Source organism: Bidens hawaiensis, unplaced genomic scaffold, assembly GCF_021521415.1.
Source record: "Bidens hawaiensis isolate Kalapana, Puna unplaced genomic scaffold, B.hawaiensis_p1.1 tig00003506_1, whole genome shotgun sequence".
Classification (NCBI taxonomy): Eukaryota; Viridiplantae; Streptophyta; class Magnoliopsida; order Asterales; family Asteraceae; genus Bidens; species Bidens hawaiensis.
The window spans coordinates 967,197-982,922 of NW_027491197.1; the positions used below are offsets into that span (position 1 = coordinate 967,197).

Consider the following 15,726-nt stretch of genomic DNA (forward strand, 5'->3'; position numbering starts at 1 on the left):
TCCGTATTTATGACTGTTTGCTTATTCAGTAACAACAAAGCCTGTTATCAGTTTGCAATTTGTTTGATCAAAATATGTTTACCAAGTGTTTGTTAAAAAAACTAAATGAACTGATGAACGCTATGCTATAGAATTTGGATCACGGAATGTGGGCATGTGAATGGAGAATATCATTTAGGTGCATCTGGGACATGTGGGGTTTGTTTACATAGTTGTTCTTTTTCTTGAACATCAACTTTTGTTCTTTTGTCACTTCTTTTTGCAATTTTCTGGTATTGAATTGACTCGTCGCTTTTTCTGCGGTACAAGTTTATGATTGTGGGAACGCATGTGCAATCATATCTTCTTCAAACTTCATTTGATTCTTTTTTCTTTGTGTACAATGATTTTGGTTCCAATTTACATGCAAGTGTTATTTTATATTTTTAGGACCGGTTGAAAAATATCTACAAAGCCGTATTGACGGTAAGATAGTACTGATGATCGCTTATGCATTGTTCTTTTATGATTCATTGAGGATAGAAATGTCGATAAAACTCGAAAATATGAGCATAGGTGTAATGAAAGAAAACACAAGTTGCCATATAAAATGGAAGAACAGACATATTATTCCAAGATTTTTACCAACACTGCATTAAATACAGGTAAATAACACATAGAACTATGAATATCATGATAACCTTGTTGGTCAATTGTTTTCTCCAGTAATTGTGTGTTATGGCGTAGGCTATGGCTTTAAACGTGTTTTAAGGAAGTATTGGTGTTTGAACGAGTACTAAAAAATTGAGCTCTTATATATATAAAATAACTAACATCGACGATAGCCGTGATATCAACAAACAAAACAAAACAAAGTTAAACGGCATAAAAATACAAGTTAACAAAATTTCATTCCCATTGTTGGCCATACCCAATTACTCCTTAGTTAGTCCATTTATATTTTTGTTTATCCTTTATAATGGGCTACTTTGTGTAATGGACTATTAAATGTGTAATTGTGTATCGGAGTATCTATCTATAATATATAAAAAAACGAACACATAAAAATCTTACGAGTTACGATGTGGTCGCTTTCCTTTTTTAGGAGTCACCAGATTTGCTTGATTTTTAAATAGAGGCTTCTCATGCATTTGACCTGAATTCAAGGGTATGAGTCTTATCAAACCCAGATATTTCTTAAACGGGTTATAACATCTCATTAAATTAAAAACTAATCTAATCAAATATTTGATACAAAAATTCTATAAAGTAGGAATATACTAAAAATTATATCTGATTTATTTAAAGAAAGATATATGTTATTTATAATTAAAAAACTAATTTTATAGTAAAAAAAATAAACGGGTCTTGGGTCCCATCAAACTCATATAGCTTTTAAACCGGGTTATAGCATCTCATTTATTTGTGAAACAATTTAATATCAAACCATAAGTATATTATTAACTTTCATACAATAAAAAAAATTCAAAAAATAGATAAATATTAAAAACAAATAATATAAAACGACCACCGTAATATGGGGGATGAAAACTAGTTGAGTTATATATATTAACATGTTATCGTTGGAAATTTGTAAAAATGTTTAAAAAAGATTTATGGCTTTAGTTGATTGTTATTGTTAAAAAATCTTTATATGACTTAGAACAACACCTAAAAGATTTAGGGTACACTAATCATGGAATATAGTGTGCTCTCAAGCAACATGTAATCCAAATAATAAAACAAAATACTCAAACATGTGTGAATTTCACGTGTGTACTGTGTACCCTTTATGTAAAAATTGAAGATTTGGTTAATGTTTTTGTAATAGTGGTATAGGCGATGCGAAAGATGTGAAATGTTTGGCATTAGGTAGCGATACATGATTCCGACAAGTGATAACTTGAGCATTAGTTGATGATATATTATACGATAATGAAAGAACACGACAAGGTTATGACTGACATATGGATGTTGATAAAATAGAGCCGACCCCATTGATTTTAGACTATAGAAGCTATATATGCATGTTGTTGGGTGGTGCATAGAAACAAAACTAAGGCAAGACAACAACAATATACGTCCGAAACTATTACGAAAATACCCTTTTATATAATTGAATAGGAATATATGATCAATTGGTCGTTCATAATACTTGTGATTGAAAGGACCAAAGGTGAAAAGAAGTCATCCTACTAATTTATAGGTAACCAAACTTCAATTATAGACAAATTTGGTTTCAATTTTCATGATTTTAGGGAAGGGTAGATCATTAAAATGACCAAAAGTAAAAATTAATAAACTTACACATTCGAAACTAAGTGATTATACAACAATATAAAACGAACTTTAGGTTAATAATAGTGAAAATCAAATAATTTACTTGTATGTGGTGCTTAATATATAATGAGAGTTGGTAACATGGTAACTTAGTAAGTTAACTGATTACACAACTCTCATATGTATCACAATTAAAGCTAAAGGTACAACTAATTTTATGGCTTCCGTGATTGTGGAAGGGGCCCTACAAGCTATTAGTAAAATCTGGATAGGCGAATTAATTGATTGGTGAATTACCTACGTATTAGGTATTTGCAAAACCATAACTTAATGTCAAAATCTTTGTATTTCTTAAAATACCATATTACTTTTTGACAAAATGGCAAAACTCGTCCTTTACGTTTTTCAATTGTTGTCCTTTACAAAGATTAATGTCAGTAAACATCCTTTACGTTTAAAAACCTTATCACGTCATGTCCTTTGACCCTAACCCTGTTAAAATTTTCCGTTAAATCCGATCATGTGCAAGACACATGAGGGTATTTTTGTAACCTTACGTGTTATTTAAAAATTAAAACAAAATAAACATTAAAATTTAATGAAAATAAATAAAATATATCTCTTCTCACTCCAACTCACTCCAAATCACCATCTTGAACAAACCATCACCCCAACAGTCACCAACCAAACAAACACCGACTGCCACCAACCATCTACCGCCGCCTCCACCCATAGCCACCATTACTAGTCACCGCCAACCGTCTCCACCCACAGCCACCATTACTAGTCATCGCCGGAACCCCATTCCACCACCATCAATCCACCATATACCCTAAAAGCCACAAACCACCACCACCATTCCACCACACCCTTCTGTTTCATCTCGCCGGAACCCCAGACATGGTCGGAATCACCTGATCCAACAAGAACCCTAATTTTGATTCCCCAATTTACTCAACGATTTGCCTCTGTAAGTTTAAATTGACAAGGGCTTTTTGCTCCTTAGATGATTGCGACCTAAAACACACAGCCACCATTACTTGATTGTCTTGACGGGGTTTCGGAGTTGATGTGAGTTCCAAATTCGTTCGATTGAGTTCTGGTTTTATAATACAAGGTTAATCCTAACCCTAACGGGTCGGAATTGAGTCCAACTAAAACCGAGGTGATTGTGATTGTGTTGTGGTGGGGCTTTGTTTTGGAAAAAGAGTGTGGCGAGTAAGGGAGGTTTGGGGCGAGGTTTTTTCGATGATGGTGGTCTGTGGTGGTGGATTTGAATGATGGTGGTGAGCTTGAACTGGATGGGATGATGATGGTGTTGCTGTGGTGGTGAGCCTTAACAAGAGAAGAAAGAGTATACTGAGGGAGAGAGAAAGAACGAAGATGAAATAAAGAGAATGATTTATTTTAAGACAGAATTACAAATTTTGTCCTTTAAAATAAGACGAATTACGGTTCGTGTCCTTTTCTAAGTTTCCTTGCAGGCGGTGTACTTTAAACTTTTTTTTCCTACAAGTTATGTCCTTTACGCTAACTGGGTTAGAAAAACTCTGTTAAATCCCATCACGTGAGAAGCATGTGAGGGTAGTTTTGTCTTTTTCTTACCCTGCAACAACTTCTTCTTCTTCTTCTTCTGTTTCTGTATCTATTAACACACACACATTTCATCACCATACCTCCCACTCTTCTTCTCCATCTTCTTAACCATCTACTCCTCCGCCCACTTCCTCCTCTTCCGCCACTGGACCACCACCCTCCGCCCAATCGCCGCCAAGTTTTGTTTATTGTTTGTTTATTAATCAGTCAAGATTCAATTTTTATTACTTTGAGTTTTGATTTCTGTTTTTTATCATTCAAACCCATTAAAGCATTCAATTACAAGAATCCGAAACCCTTGAATTCAATTCAATCTGTTTGTCTGTTTGTTTATTCTACTTCATCATCATCATCATCAGTCAGTCCAGTCTTCAATTATTATTATTATTATTAGGGTTTCATTGAGCCGTATGATTGTAAAGAAAGATATGAGCTGGCGGAGAGTAGCTAATTCTTTACAGGAGTTTACTGCTCATACTGCACTCTTCTGCTTCACGCTGCTGCTCGTTCTCAAGCTTGATCATCAAGTTTTCTTCTCGTGGTGGTTCGTGCTGTTAACTGCTTTAATTTTGGCTTTTTAGGGTTTGGTTGATTTGAATTGGGGGTTTTTTTATTAGGTGGAATTGGAACCTGGGTTTTGATTATTAAACTAATTTAATGGAATTGAAACCTGGGTTTTGGTTTTTAGACTGAGTTCTGATGTATTTGATGGAATTGAAATCTGGGTTTTGATTTTTAGACTAAGTTTTGTTGTCTTTTAATAGAGGAAGTGAAGAATTAGGTGATTGTTTATGAAATTTGGATAAGAAGATGGAGAGGAGGAAGTGGGCGGAGGAGTAGATGGTTAAGAAGATGGAGAAGAAGAGTGGGAGGTATGGTGATGAATGTGTGTGTTAATAGATACAGAAACAGAAGAAGAAGTTGTTGCAGGGTAGGCAAAAAGACAAAACTACCCTCACATGCTTCTCACGTGATGGGATTTAACAGAGTTTTTCTAACCCAGTTAGCGTAAAGGACATAACTTGTAGGAAAAAAAAGTTTAAAGTACACCGCCTACAAGGAAACTTAGAAAAGGACACGAACCGTAATTCGTCTTATTTTAAAGGACAAAATTTGTAATTCTATCTTATTTTAATATCATTTAGTTTTCTTTAGTACAAGTAAAATGACTAGACTACCCTCATATGCTACAAGTTGGTTGTAGCTCAATGGTAGAGCACTCACTTTATAAGTGAGAGGTTGGGGGATCAAACCTCACTACCACCAACTTATATGGGAGATATGAGGGATGACCCTGGTTTGCCAGGGTTCGAGTCCTGATCTCACCCGGTTTTACCGGCTCCTCGCTGTCGTGCCGTTTGGCGGGCATGGGGGTCGAGTTTTATCCGGTGAATCCCTCAACAGGTGGACCGCTAGGGGCTCCGTCCGGAGTAGTGGCCGGCTCGGGCTACCTTTAGCCAATGGGGGCCGCGTACGGGGTACCCGGCGTTACTTAGTTGACCGTTCAAAAAAAAAAAAGACTACCCTCATGTGCCTTACATATGCCTAGATTTAACGAGAAAGGTAAACTGGGTTAGGGTCAAAGGATATAATGTGATAGATTTTTAAAGCATAAAGGATATTTTTTTTCATTAAGTTTGCTAAAGGACAACAATTAAAAAAACGTGCGAATATAAAGGACTAGTTTTACCATTTTGTCTTATTTTTCGTACAATTAAAATATTTAACTTCAAATATCACAAAGAGCATCTACATTTACTTGGACCTTCTCATTCGTTAGTACTTAATAATACATCCAAATATTTTAATTCATATATGTCCCACTGAGAACTATTACAAAAATACATCATACATTATTTTATAGAATGGGTAAAGTAAATACGGTGCTGTCACACGGTAAGCTTAGACGCAAAACTCATCAAAACTACGTAGTTTTGATTAAAAATTAGTCAAAATTTAATTTTTTACCCTAATCCCTGTCATCTTTTATCTATTTCTCAACAGTCTGATCTCCCTCCCACCCACCATCTCCCAAGGCTTAGATCTGCAATTAACACAATCCTTCAATTAAAACTATATTTTAGACCGAATACCCTTTTCTATCAATATATATCATCTGTTGACTTGTTTGAAATCTGTTTACTGTGTGTTCCCGTATCCACTATCCACAAAAGTAAGAATATAAGGGGGTGTTTGGTAGAGGGATTTGATTGGGGAGAAATGGAATTAGAAATATTTCTTTTGTTTGTTTTCCACTTTTCATTTCTATTTCTCTTTCTATTTCTCTAAAACTAGAGAATTCCATTTCTCTTTAAAACAAAGAGAAATCCATTTCTCAGCAGCCTCCTCATAGCATGTCACCACCTCGTCTCCGGCCACCACCTCGTCTCCGACCACCACCCCGCCTCCGGCCACCACCCCGTCTCCGGCCACCACCCCGTCTCCGGCCGCTACATCGTCTCCAAGTCTGCAACCGCCACCTCGTCTCCAAGTCTGCAACCACCACCCCGTCTCCGCCGTTCGCAGTGGTGAACACAAAGATGGTAACCGGTTGTAGATTGCAGGTGGTACGGGTGAACGAAGATTAGGGTTTCAAGTGGTGGTTCGTGGTAGGTTAGGGTTTTCAGATGGTCGGGTGATTGTGGTCGCAGGTGGGTGACAGTGGTGGTGGAAATCGGCGGTGGTTGCAGGTGGCTTCTGATTATCATCATCATCATCGCCACCACAACCACCACCACAAAATCTCAAAAGAGGCAGTGATGACAGATCTGAGCCTCCTTTTTCTATATCTTATGTTCCAAAAATTTGAATCTTTTTAATTTCTTGTGTACTGTGGTTGAAGAAGGGGGTTTGGTGGCGACAGCCGGTGGTGGTGGGCTGTGGTTGAAGAAAGGGCTGTGGTGGTGGTGCTGGTGGTGTGGGGCTGGTGGTGGTGGTGGTGCTGGTGGTGGTGGGGCTGTGGTGTTGGGGCTGCGGTGGTGAGTGGTGTCAGGTTGGGTGGAGGTGGGGTTGGGTATGGTAGAGTTCTCTGTTTATTTTCTCGTGTACCAAACAAGAGAAATGATTCTCATTCTCCATACCAATTCTCTTTCTCTACAATTCCATTTCCATTTCTATTTTCTCTCCATTTCCATTCTCTGTACCAAACACCCCCTAAATATTCAGTTGTTGTATAACTCATTATTATTATTAAATTAAATTATTAATAAAACATAAAGTGGAGAATTTATGATCAACTTAGGAAATGAACAATCTGATGATTGAATCGCAGATTCAGTTTGGAAGTATATGATGAAATCATTAGGGAAGGATACAAATCAATTCAATTTTAAAATTGATTAGAGTGCTAACCATCAATTGCGTACTAAAAAAAACCTTGAAAACTCTCATATTAAAGCCTTGGGAGACGATGGGTGGAATGGAGATCACAGGTTGTTAAGAAATAGATGATAGATGGTAAGGATTAGGGTAAAAAATTAAATTTTGACTATTTTTAATCAAAACTACGTAGTTTTGATAAGTTTTGCATCTAAGCTACACGCATAACAGCACCGTATTCACTTTCCCATTATAGAATATACTAAATTTAAAAATTCAACAATATATTTAAAATATATAATTCTCAAAAAGTCCAATTTTAGAAGTCTAGTGGCTGGAGCTGAACCCGCTAGTCAGTGAGTGGTCAGGCCTGTTTTTTCACTGTGGGCTGTGGCCCAGTACCGATCGACCGGCCCAACCAGCCTGGTTCTCCTCCACATCGAATAGTGCAAACCCAGACCAGACAGACCACTGCTACTTTTCAGATTTCAAAAGAATTTTTCACAACAACCCCACAAGTATCTATGATTGGCAGCATACCCCCCCCCCCTTCCAGTTTACATACCAACATAAACCAGCAAAACTCTTAATAGGTACATCAAAATAATCAAAACCGATAAAGCTTTTGCAGCCATATAGTTGCATTCTCTCTTTCAGGCCTCCAAGAGGCCCATAACCCATTGACTTTGACACCTGTATTGACTACAATCAGTTTAACCCAGTTTAGGTTCTGTTCTAGCCCCTAATTAAAACCGGTTTAGATCCAATTTAGGAAACTACTTTAGATCCAATTTAGAAAACTAATCGTAATTTATTTATTATTATTTTTTGTAATACTCATAAAAGTTTTTTCGTTTTTCAAAGGACCCCTTTCCTTAAGAAAAATACGCAAGTAATGAATAGTAGTAAAAATAAATTCCATTTCTTATTTCGACAAACCTGCTTTTATCTAGATGTCAATATTACTGTTAAACTTTTTACCTATAATCACATTTTTACTACTAATATATGGTAAATGTAGAGTTTATGTGCTATTATGGACTAGAAAATATTTTTATCTTATGACATGCACACTTGATGGTGTGGCGTACAAGTGACGTCTGTATGGCTTTCTTTGATGTTGTCGAAAACGATAAAAAACTTACAATATACCCATTTTAGAGCATTCCAAGTAGCATCCCTACCTCCATCAGACCATCACTATAATTACAACATAAAACAATCCATTTTCTCTTAATTTTTCAATTAAATAATATTTTTTTCTATATTTTTATCATTACTTTTTTCTCTCATCTATTCACAACCACGTTCAAAACATTAAAAAAAATTATATAGAGTGGACGGTGTTTTTCTAAATTTACTTATCAACAAAATTTCTCTCTTTGTTACTTACAACCACTTATAACACTCTACATAACTCACAGTTTTATGGAGGACATGTTGTGAATGCTTTTAATACATAACAAGCTTGAGTTAACAAACAAGAAAGTAATAATCAAGTATCACTACCAGAAAAGAGGTCTTAGGTTCAAAAAATTGCATATTTTCTTTATAACTCAATACATAATAATCTACACCTGTTGAGACAAAAGAACAAGCAAGCCTTGGGGACCAACTAATATTTCATTAAGGAAACTAATCAGCCCGAACCAAACCACCGGGGTTACATCAACCCCACCAAGGGGCGGAATCACCTTCCGTGTAACTATCAGAATCGGCTCTGTGGGGGCATACGCTAATACATAAGGAAACTTCCCAACTGGAAGCTTTGGATACCATGACATCACGATTCTTATAATGAAGAGGAACGAAAATGCTGATAAAAACGGGCCCAAAATGGCTATCGCCAACTTAGCTGAGCCCGGGTCCAGATCCATCAAAACCAAGCTTTGCATATTCTCTGGTATGACATCTGATACGTGTCTTCTGTTAAGGATCAATGAGTCCCGGTTACAAACACAAATCAGTCAAAATGATGATAAGAGTTAAAGTTGGCAATAGGTGTGTTGGATAATGGGCCAAAACCGGTTTGGATTGAAACATGTCAATTTTAGTACCGGTTGAAACGGGTCAGGTGAGGATAGGTTGTTCACAAAAACTTTTAGTGTCCATTTTTTAAAACAGTTGATGTGTTACGTATGATCCCAAAAACAATACTTTACGTTAATGATCTAAATCTTCAAATATGAAAAATTAAGGGGGTTTTACGCATCATAAATAGACTTTTTTCAAACCCTTTTAGCTAAAAAAAATCAATTTTACCCGTGATATAAAACACAACCCAAATCAATCCGTATGCAAATAAATGGGTCAGAATTGCCACTATTTTTGTAAGTTTTCCATCCGTGCCTTAAAATTTCAATTCTAGCCTTACAAGAATGTTCCTATTTGTAGTCATTAAAGGTCAATTTAGACATTTGACTATTTTAGCATGTCAATCTAACTTCTAAGTTCCAATTTCAGAAGATGAAGCGAGTGGTAATTATAAGAAAAAAAGTGGGAAGAGAAACGTTACATACATAAGTTCTGCGGCATTGGTTGAATCTGATAAAGGGATATCAACGCTAGGGACTGCAATTTCTAAAGAACAAAACGTTTGATATCTTTGGGCCTGCTGGTGTGGGACTCGTTTTGTTGGGCATAAGAATCTTTTCTGTGAAAAGAGAGGAAACACAAATATTTCATTACATCAGTAAATTGCACGTCTAAGTAACATAAACAAAGTAAACCTAATAAGAATGGAAGTGCAAAACTTTCTACATCATCCATGCTATGTTTCACTAAGGAACTACAATACAGCTTCAAAAGTAATATACGTTTAAATTTCTGACTAGAGCGTGACGATTTCATTCAACTCTTTTGGAAATACCACAAACTAAAAAAATATCAATAAATTTGTAACAAAATTACATGTTAACCGACCAAACTTAAAACAAGAAAAAAAATCACAGAAACTTGAGAAAAAGTAACAGATGCCAGCGTAGTGAGCTTCAACTCAACTATAACACACGTATTACGTACAAAAGCGTTTAATCTCATCTCACCGATTGACCCAATAAGTAGGTGTGTCTTATAGGGTGTTTGGGCTTGTTTTTAATAGCTTAAGCTTAACAAAATCATCACCATTTCTTTCCGTAAATAAACTGATAAGCTGTTGCAATAAGCTAACCCAAACAAACCACTAATTTGTTGAACTTAATTGGATTGGGATATTTTTGTGCACGACTCTTTTATATTATAAGGGAGAAAACACACAAGATAAACTAACCCTAGACCATCTATTTATACTAAAAAACTATACTAGTCAACTTGATAACTGTAAACATTAAAATACTAATAACTAATTAAGCTAAACTTGCAGTTAAGCCCTTCAACTTTCGTTTAAAAATTGTGTTTGAACATTCCAATGATGATACGAAGACACATAAACATAAAGATAAAGAAAGAAGAGTAAGGTGCAGTTGAGAGAATGAGTTGCTTACAGGGAAGAACAAATTAGATCCGATTGGAGATGAATTAAGGTGCAATGCTACTGCAAAATCATAATATTAATAATAATAATAAGCGCATACGTTAATCGGAACACGATAGAGAATTTTTGCTTAACCAATGCAAGCTCTAATTAATTATTATTATTATTAGTAATATTATACCTTTGGTCTGAAGTGAAAAAGAAGAAATCGCCATTGTTTGGTTGAAGGATGTTGTTATCTTGATTATGTACGGTCCACGTCGAGTTGGGTACAATTAGGGGGTGTTTGGCCTAGCTTATATTTTTGCCTTATATCTTTTTGAAAGTTATAGCTTATTTTATATCATTTGATAAACCCCTTTTAAGTGTCTGAATTAGCTTATATTCTACAAGTTGATTATACATCTTAATAAGTTGTCAAATTCATCATTTTTAATTTGTTATAATAATAAGTTACTTCAATATTATTAATCCATCACCATTTGAAAGCAGATGAGTAATTTACCCCCTTAAACAAATAAGCTTCTTCAAATAAGCTAAATAACCATCTTCAAATAAGCTTCTACAAATTAGCTTATATAAGCTTATAAGCCTAAGCTAAAAAAGCTAAACCAAACATCAAATGAAGCTTATTTTATAAAAAAAAAGCTAAAAAAGCTATAAGCTTTGCTAAAAAAGCTAGGCCAAACACCCCCTTAGACTGCGTCTTCTTATTTTACTTTTGGTTTCTAATTTTTCGGGAATTTTAAATTTAGAAACAAAACTCGACACTAACGCTATGTTCCCGAGTCAGATTTAATGAGGGGAGGGGAAGGAAAGGGGAAGAAAATGTATAAAAGTCATGTTCCAAGATTTTTTAAGGAAAGAATGGGAGGGGAGGGGAGGGGAGGGGAGGGGAGGGAAAAGAGTAGAAAATTGGAATGTATATATGTCTTCCCAATATGGAGAGATTACGATAGAAAAGATATTGATATAATTTTATCTTCTTTTAATTTCCTAAATTACCCTCATATCAAAAAAAAAGATCTATCACGTTCTCCATATGCCAAAATGCAGTTTTTTTGGCGCCACTGCAGTTCCTTTTGGCGCAATTGGACCTCTCAACCTCTCATCATCCTGGAATCATCTCATCTTGAATCAGGTTAGCTTGTTTCCTATCAATTATTCAATGGTTTGCCCTAGTTGAACACATCTTAGGGCCCCAATTTTTGTCTGAGGTATATCGACAGCCTCTGCCATCACAATTTAGGGCCTCAATTATCATATTTGGCTTGTATGAATATTAATATCTTAAATTTAATTTGCAAATTATCTGTGTTGGTTCTTCAAAACCAACAGGGATTCATATGCCCAAATTTTCATATCTTACTGATTGTATAGCATTCACTGTGGTAGTAACCAAACTTTTTTTTAATTATTATTATGGGAGTTATTTAGGAGATTTTATATGTACAAAGTCGCTAAAAAATGTTGATAATTATGTTACTGTTATAGTTAAAATATTAATTGTTATGGGAGTTATTCCAATTGTTTAAAGTAACCGCATTGTATTTTCTCATATCATGTTAAAACTATCAAGTTGATTGGTATCTTTGACAGTTCAAACATAAATACTCTTCGATTAAAATAAAGAACCTAAACTATATTAAAGAAAATAAAAATAAGCAAATATGTATAATGAAAATAGTTGTATTATGAATTTGTAGAGTGTTAAGCTTTTCGTTTGCTATTCATAGAAATCTAGCAAGTTAATTATTTTTAGTTTATTACTTTGAAATAGTTAAACAGCCTCCCTAATACCAATTAAATATTCATAGATTTTTTGTTTTTTTAAGTGAAGTTTGGCAATTTGCTATGGATGATCAAATACTTCATGATCAAATACTCCGTATAATTCATGTTGTGCGAGCTAGACAATTGCAAGCAGTTGGCTTAATTTGCTTATTGCTAGCTTTCATTACACGAAATAGATTGTCTACCAAAAAGCATGCTAATATACCTTCTAGAGATGTAATTTTACAACGACGATATGTACGAGAAGATATGCTACATGACCTTTCAAACAACGGTAAATGCCGTGAACTCATTCGTATGAATGAGAGGGCTTATATGAAATTGTGCAATATCTTAAAGCATGACGGTAGGCTTCAACCTACTCAACGAATGTCCGTTGAAGAGCAAGTTGCAAGATTTTTGCATATTGTAGGTAATGACATGAGAAATAGGTTAGCCTCTTGGATTGTAACAACTCGGAATTTTAAATTACTATCTAACCCGACCCACTTCAATGTTCGGGTTATTTCATTTACAAATATCGCGTTTATCGAGAAGATAATTATTTAATTATTTATATAAAACATATTATAACTTTCCTACTTTGGCAAAAACCACCAACCTTAAACTTTTATCCTTAATTGTTTCCATCTTCATTCTACAGGGTCTAATTTGAAAGATTTGTTATAACCCATTACACAAACGGGTACCCTAACCCGTACCCTGATCCAGATTTCCTTAACCATACCCATTTATTATAACCGATTACAATTTGTGATTTCTTGGACCTTACTTCTCGTGGTGTTTTTGGAAATTGAATCAAAGATAGTCTTATACCTTCCATTATCGGCCTAACCGTCATTATTATTATGTTAATCGAATCAAATTGGATCTACAAATCGTTTATGTTTGGCCGACCCTAACCCTAATTACTTATACATTCAAACATTTATATAAATGCAATTAATCTTGCATCTTTAATCCTTATATGCTCTCCGACAATACCCTTTTTGGTAGAGGGAATTGAGGGGTGAGAAATGGAATTGGAAAGAATTCTCTTGTTTGTTTATGAAAGAAAGAGGTGAGAAATGGAAATAAACCATTTCCATTTCTCTGATTTTGTTTCTCTAAAAAAGGCGGAGAAATGGATTTCTCGACGTTCATTTCTCCCATTTTCCTCCTTTTCATTTCTCCCATTTTCCTCCTTCAGCAAGGATTCCCCCAAAGTAAAAACAGAACACCAAAACCCTAACCACTGCGCGAGTGTGTGGAGATGGATGCAATCAGGAAGCAGCTGGATGTGTTAATGGGAGCCAATCGTAACGGAGACGTCACGGAAGTCAATCGGAAGTACTACGATCGTGACGTCTGTCGTCTCTTCTTAGCCGGCCTTTGTCCTCACGAACTCTTTCAACTCACTGTAAGCAAAATCCATTCCTCTTATTATACTATATGCATCCCGACACACAATTACCTCGTTTTAGGGTTTTAGCTGTTAATTTTCTACCAAGTATGTTATAAAATTTGGGGAAAATTGTGTTATGTGAGTGAATAGAAAGGAATTGTGTTCGTGTTGAATAGCTTGTTGTGGAATTGAGTTTTTTGAACTTTAGATTATCGTATTTAGGTGTGTTTTTTAGTAAGATTTGTTACAGAGAAACAGGCGGGGGGTGCAAATGAGCCAAGTCGCTCGTGAGCTACTCGATATTGGCTCGTTAAAATTTTGAATTCAGTCTAGCTTACACGAGCTTGAGCCTGACCTCGAGCTAATAATCTCGTTTAATAAACAAACTCGAGCCCGAGATTCACTTGTCAAGCTCAGCCGGTTCATGAGCCTAAATGAGCCCATTATTTATAAATTTTATCTAATATATCAAATATATAATTTAGTTATAAATATTATTATAGATAAAGTTTTGAAAAAAATAATAAGTAGTTAATATACAGTATGTTATATATAAAATATAAAAAAAATAAGTGAAGTAGTTAATAAATAATTAAAGAGTCGAGCTCGAGCCTAGACGGGCTTGGCTTGGCTACACACTTAGCCTGGTTGCAATACAGTCAACTTGTGCATAACAATGGTGTCTACTTTTCAGTTTTGATTCAGCTTGACTCATTTACACCCTAGCCAGTTTAAAACAGGGGAGTTGAATTCCTGATAGCCTGGTTGCAATACAGGCAACTTGTGTGTATACTGTCACGTTTTGTTTTGGTGATGCTTACTCAGTTTTTTTGTGTTTTGAATTTCAGAAAATGGACATGGGACCATGCCCAAAGGTGCATTCATTTGAGCTGAGGAAAGAGTATCCTTTTTTTCACTTTTTATTTTATCAGTCTCATATTATTAAGTAATAAAGAAAGTGTTATGAAGATGCTATCTCAAGTAATGGTGTACTTTATATGGCTGTTAATCATACGTGAGATTTGAACATTACTGTTTTCAATGTCTGTGCTACTTAACTTTAATCAGATACCAAGAACCAAAGGCAAAAGGTCAAGATAACTATGATAGGGAATTGGAGGATCTTATAGACAGACTTATTGTTGAATGTGACAGAAAAATTGCAAGAGCTCTTAAACGACTTAGTGAGGAAGATGCTAAAGCAGCTATTGCTATCTCTGTGTCAGAAGTTACTCAGGTTGATTTAACTTTTTTTTTTGGGCTATTTTGTGTATCACTTTGTTATATTTTTTAATTTGTTGATTTGCTGAATGTGTAGACACCTGAGATTCTTGAGTTGTCAAAGCAGATAAAGTAGAAACTAAAAGAGGCTGATCAATGTGGTAAATTCTGTTCACACCAGCTAACATTTTCTTTTTCGTTTTCTGTAATTAACCCAAATTTTTTGCCTATCTTTAATATACACACATGCATCGATCTGTATACATACTTATATGTTTAGTTTTAGAATACGTGAAGGTATATTCTAAAAAATATATTTTTTAGATTTTAAAATTTTAGTCTAATTTATTTGTAATTGTCTTGTAGTCTCACAAAGGTGCTGTGAATTTTCGTGACAAGTCATTTCCTTTCTATGACAAATTGTGTACCATATTCGGTAAGGATAGAGCTACTGGTAGTAAAGCAGTTGACCTTGGAGAAGAAGATGTTGTTCAAGAGACGCAAAAAAGCTCACCTGTTGATATTGAAGACTTTGATTTTGTTGATGAAGCCGTTCCAAATGTTGATAGATCTGAAGGACAAATAGGAAGTGTAACAGGCACGCGCAAAAGAGGTAGAAGCACGGATGCAGATGAGATATATCGAGAGTCTTGCAAAGATATCAAGGAAGTTTTGCTTCGAT

The 15,726-nt window shown here is 35.2% G+C and overlaps 2 protein-coding genes across 3 annotated transcripts; one reads left to right on the forward strand and one right to left on the reverse strand.

Annotated features, from left to right (window-relative positions):
• Positions 1-8,695: 8,695 nt before the first annotated feature.
• Positions 8,696-10,916, reverse strand: LOC143623576 (protein COFACTOR ASSEMBLY OF COMPLEX C SUBUNIT B CCB3, chloroplastic-like). The gene is made up of 4 exons (XM_077094448.1): positions 10,827-10,916; positions 10,656-10,705; positions 9,693-9,826; positions 8,696-9,099 (listed from the first exon to the last, which is right to left on the reverse strand). Exons 1-4 carry the CDS (start codon positions 10,858-10,860, stop codon positions 8,745-8,747), a joined length of 573 nt encoding a protein of 190 aa, XP_076950563.1. The 5' UTR covers positions 10,861-10,916; the 3' UTR covers positions 8,696-8,744.
• A 2,724-nt stretch (positions 10,917-13,640) lies between these two features.
• LOC143623577 (uncharacterized) lies at positions 13,641-15,241 on the forward strand. 2 transcript variants are annotated; one of them, XR_013151921.1, is made up of 4 exons: positions 13,641-13,838; positions 14,672-14,724; positions 14,900-15,060; positions 15,142-15,241. XR_013151921.1 is itself a non-coding variant. In XM_077094449.1 (4 exons), exons 1-4 carry the CDS (start codon positions 13,692-13,694, stop codon positions 15,178-15,180), a joined length of 408 nt encoding a protein of 135 aa, XP_076950564.1. In that variant the 5' UTR covers positions 13,641-13,691; the 3' UTR covers positions 15,181-15,241. The 2 variants fall into 2 exon arrangements, 1 of the variants encoding a protein (XP_076950564.1); XM_077094449.1 differs by having other exon boundaries at positions 14,892-15,060.
• Positions 15,242-15,726: the final 485 nt, after the last annotated feature.

What these genes read in the sequence shown, in the direction of transcription:
- LOC143623576 (XM_077094448.1), bottom strand. Translation starts at nt 10,860, where the DNA reads ATGGCGATTTCTTCTTTTTCACTTCAGACCAAAG. An exon ending in TTTTTCACTTCAGACCAAAG is followed by an intron (nt 10,706 to 10,826) that starts GTATAATATTAC and finishes ATGATTTTGCAG; the next exon opens with TAGCATTGCACCTTAATTCA. An exon ending in GATCTAATTTGTTCTTCCCT is followed by an intron (nt 9,827 to 10,655) that starts GTAAGCAACTCA and finishes CTCTTTTCACAG; the next exon opens with AAAAGATTCTTATGCCCAAC.
- LOC143623577 (XM_077094449.1), top strand. Translation starts at nt 13,692, where the DNA reads ATGGATGCAATCAGGAAGCAGCTGGATGTGTTAATGGGAGCCAATCGT. An exon ending in ACGAACTCTTTCAACTCACT is followed by an intron (nt 13,839 to 14,671) that starts GTAAGCAAAATC and finishes TTTGAATTTCAG; the next exon opens with AAAATGGACATGGGACCATG. An exon ending in CTGTGTCAGAAGTTACTCAG is followed by an intron (nt 15,061 to 15,141) that starts GTTGATTTAACT and finishes CTGAATGTGTAG; the next exon opens with ACACCTGAGATTCTTGAGTT.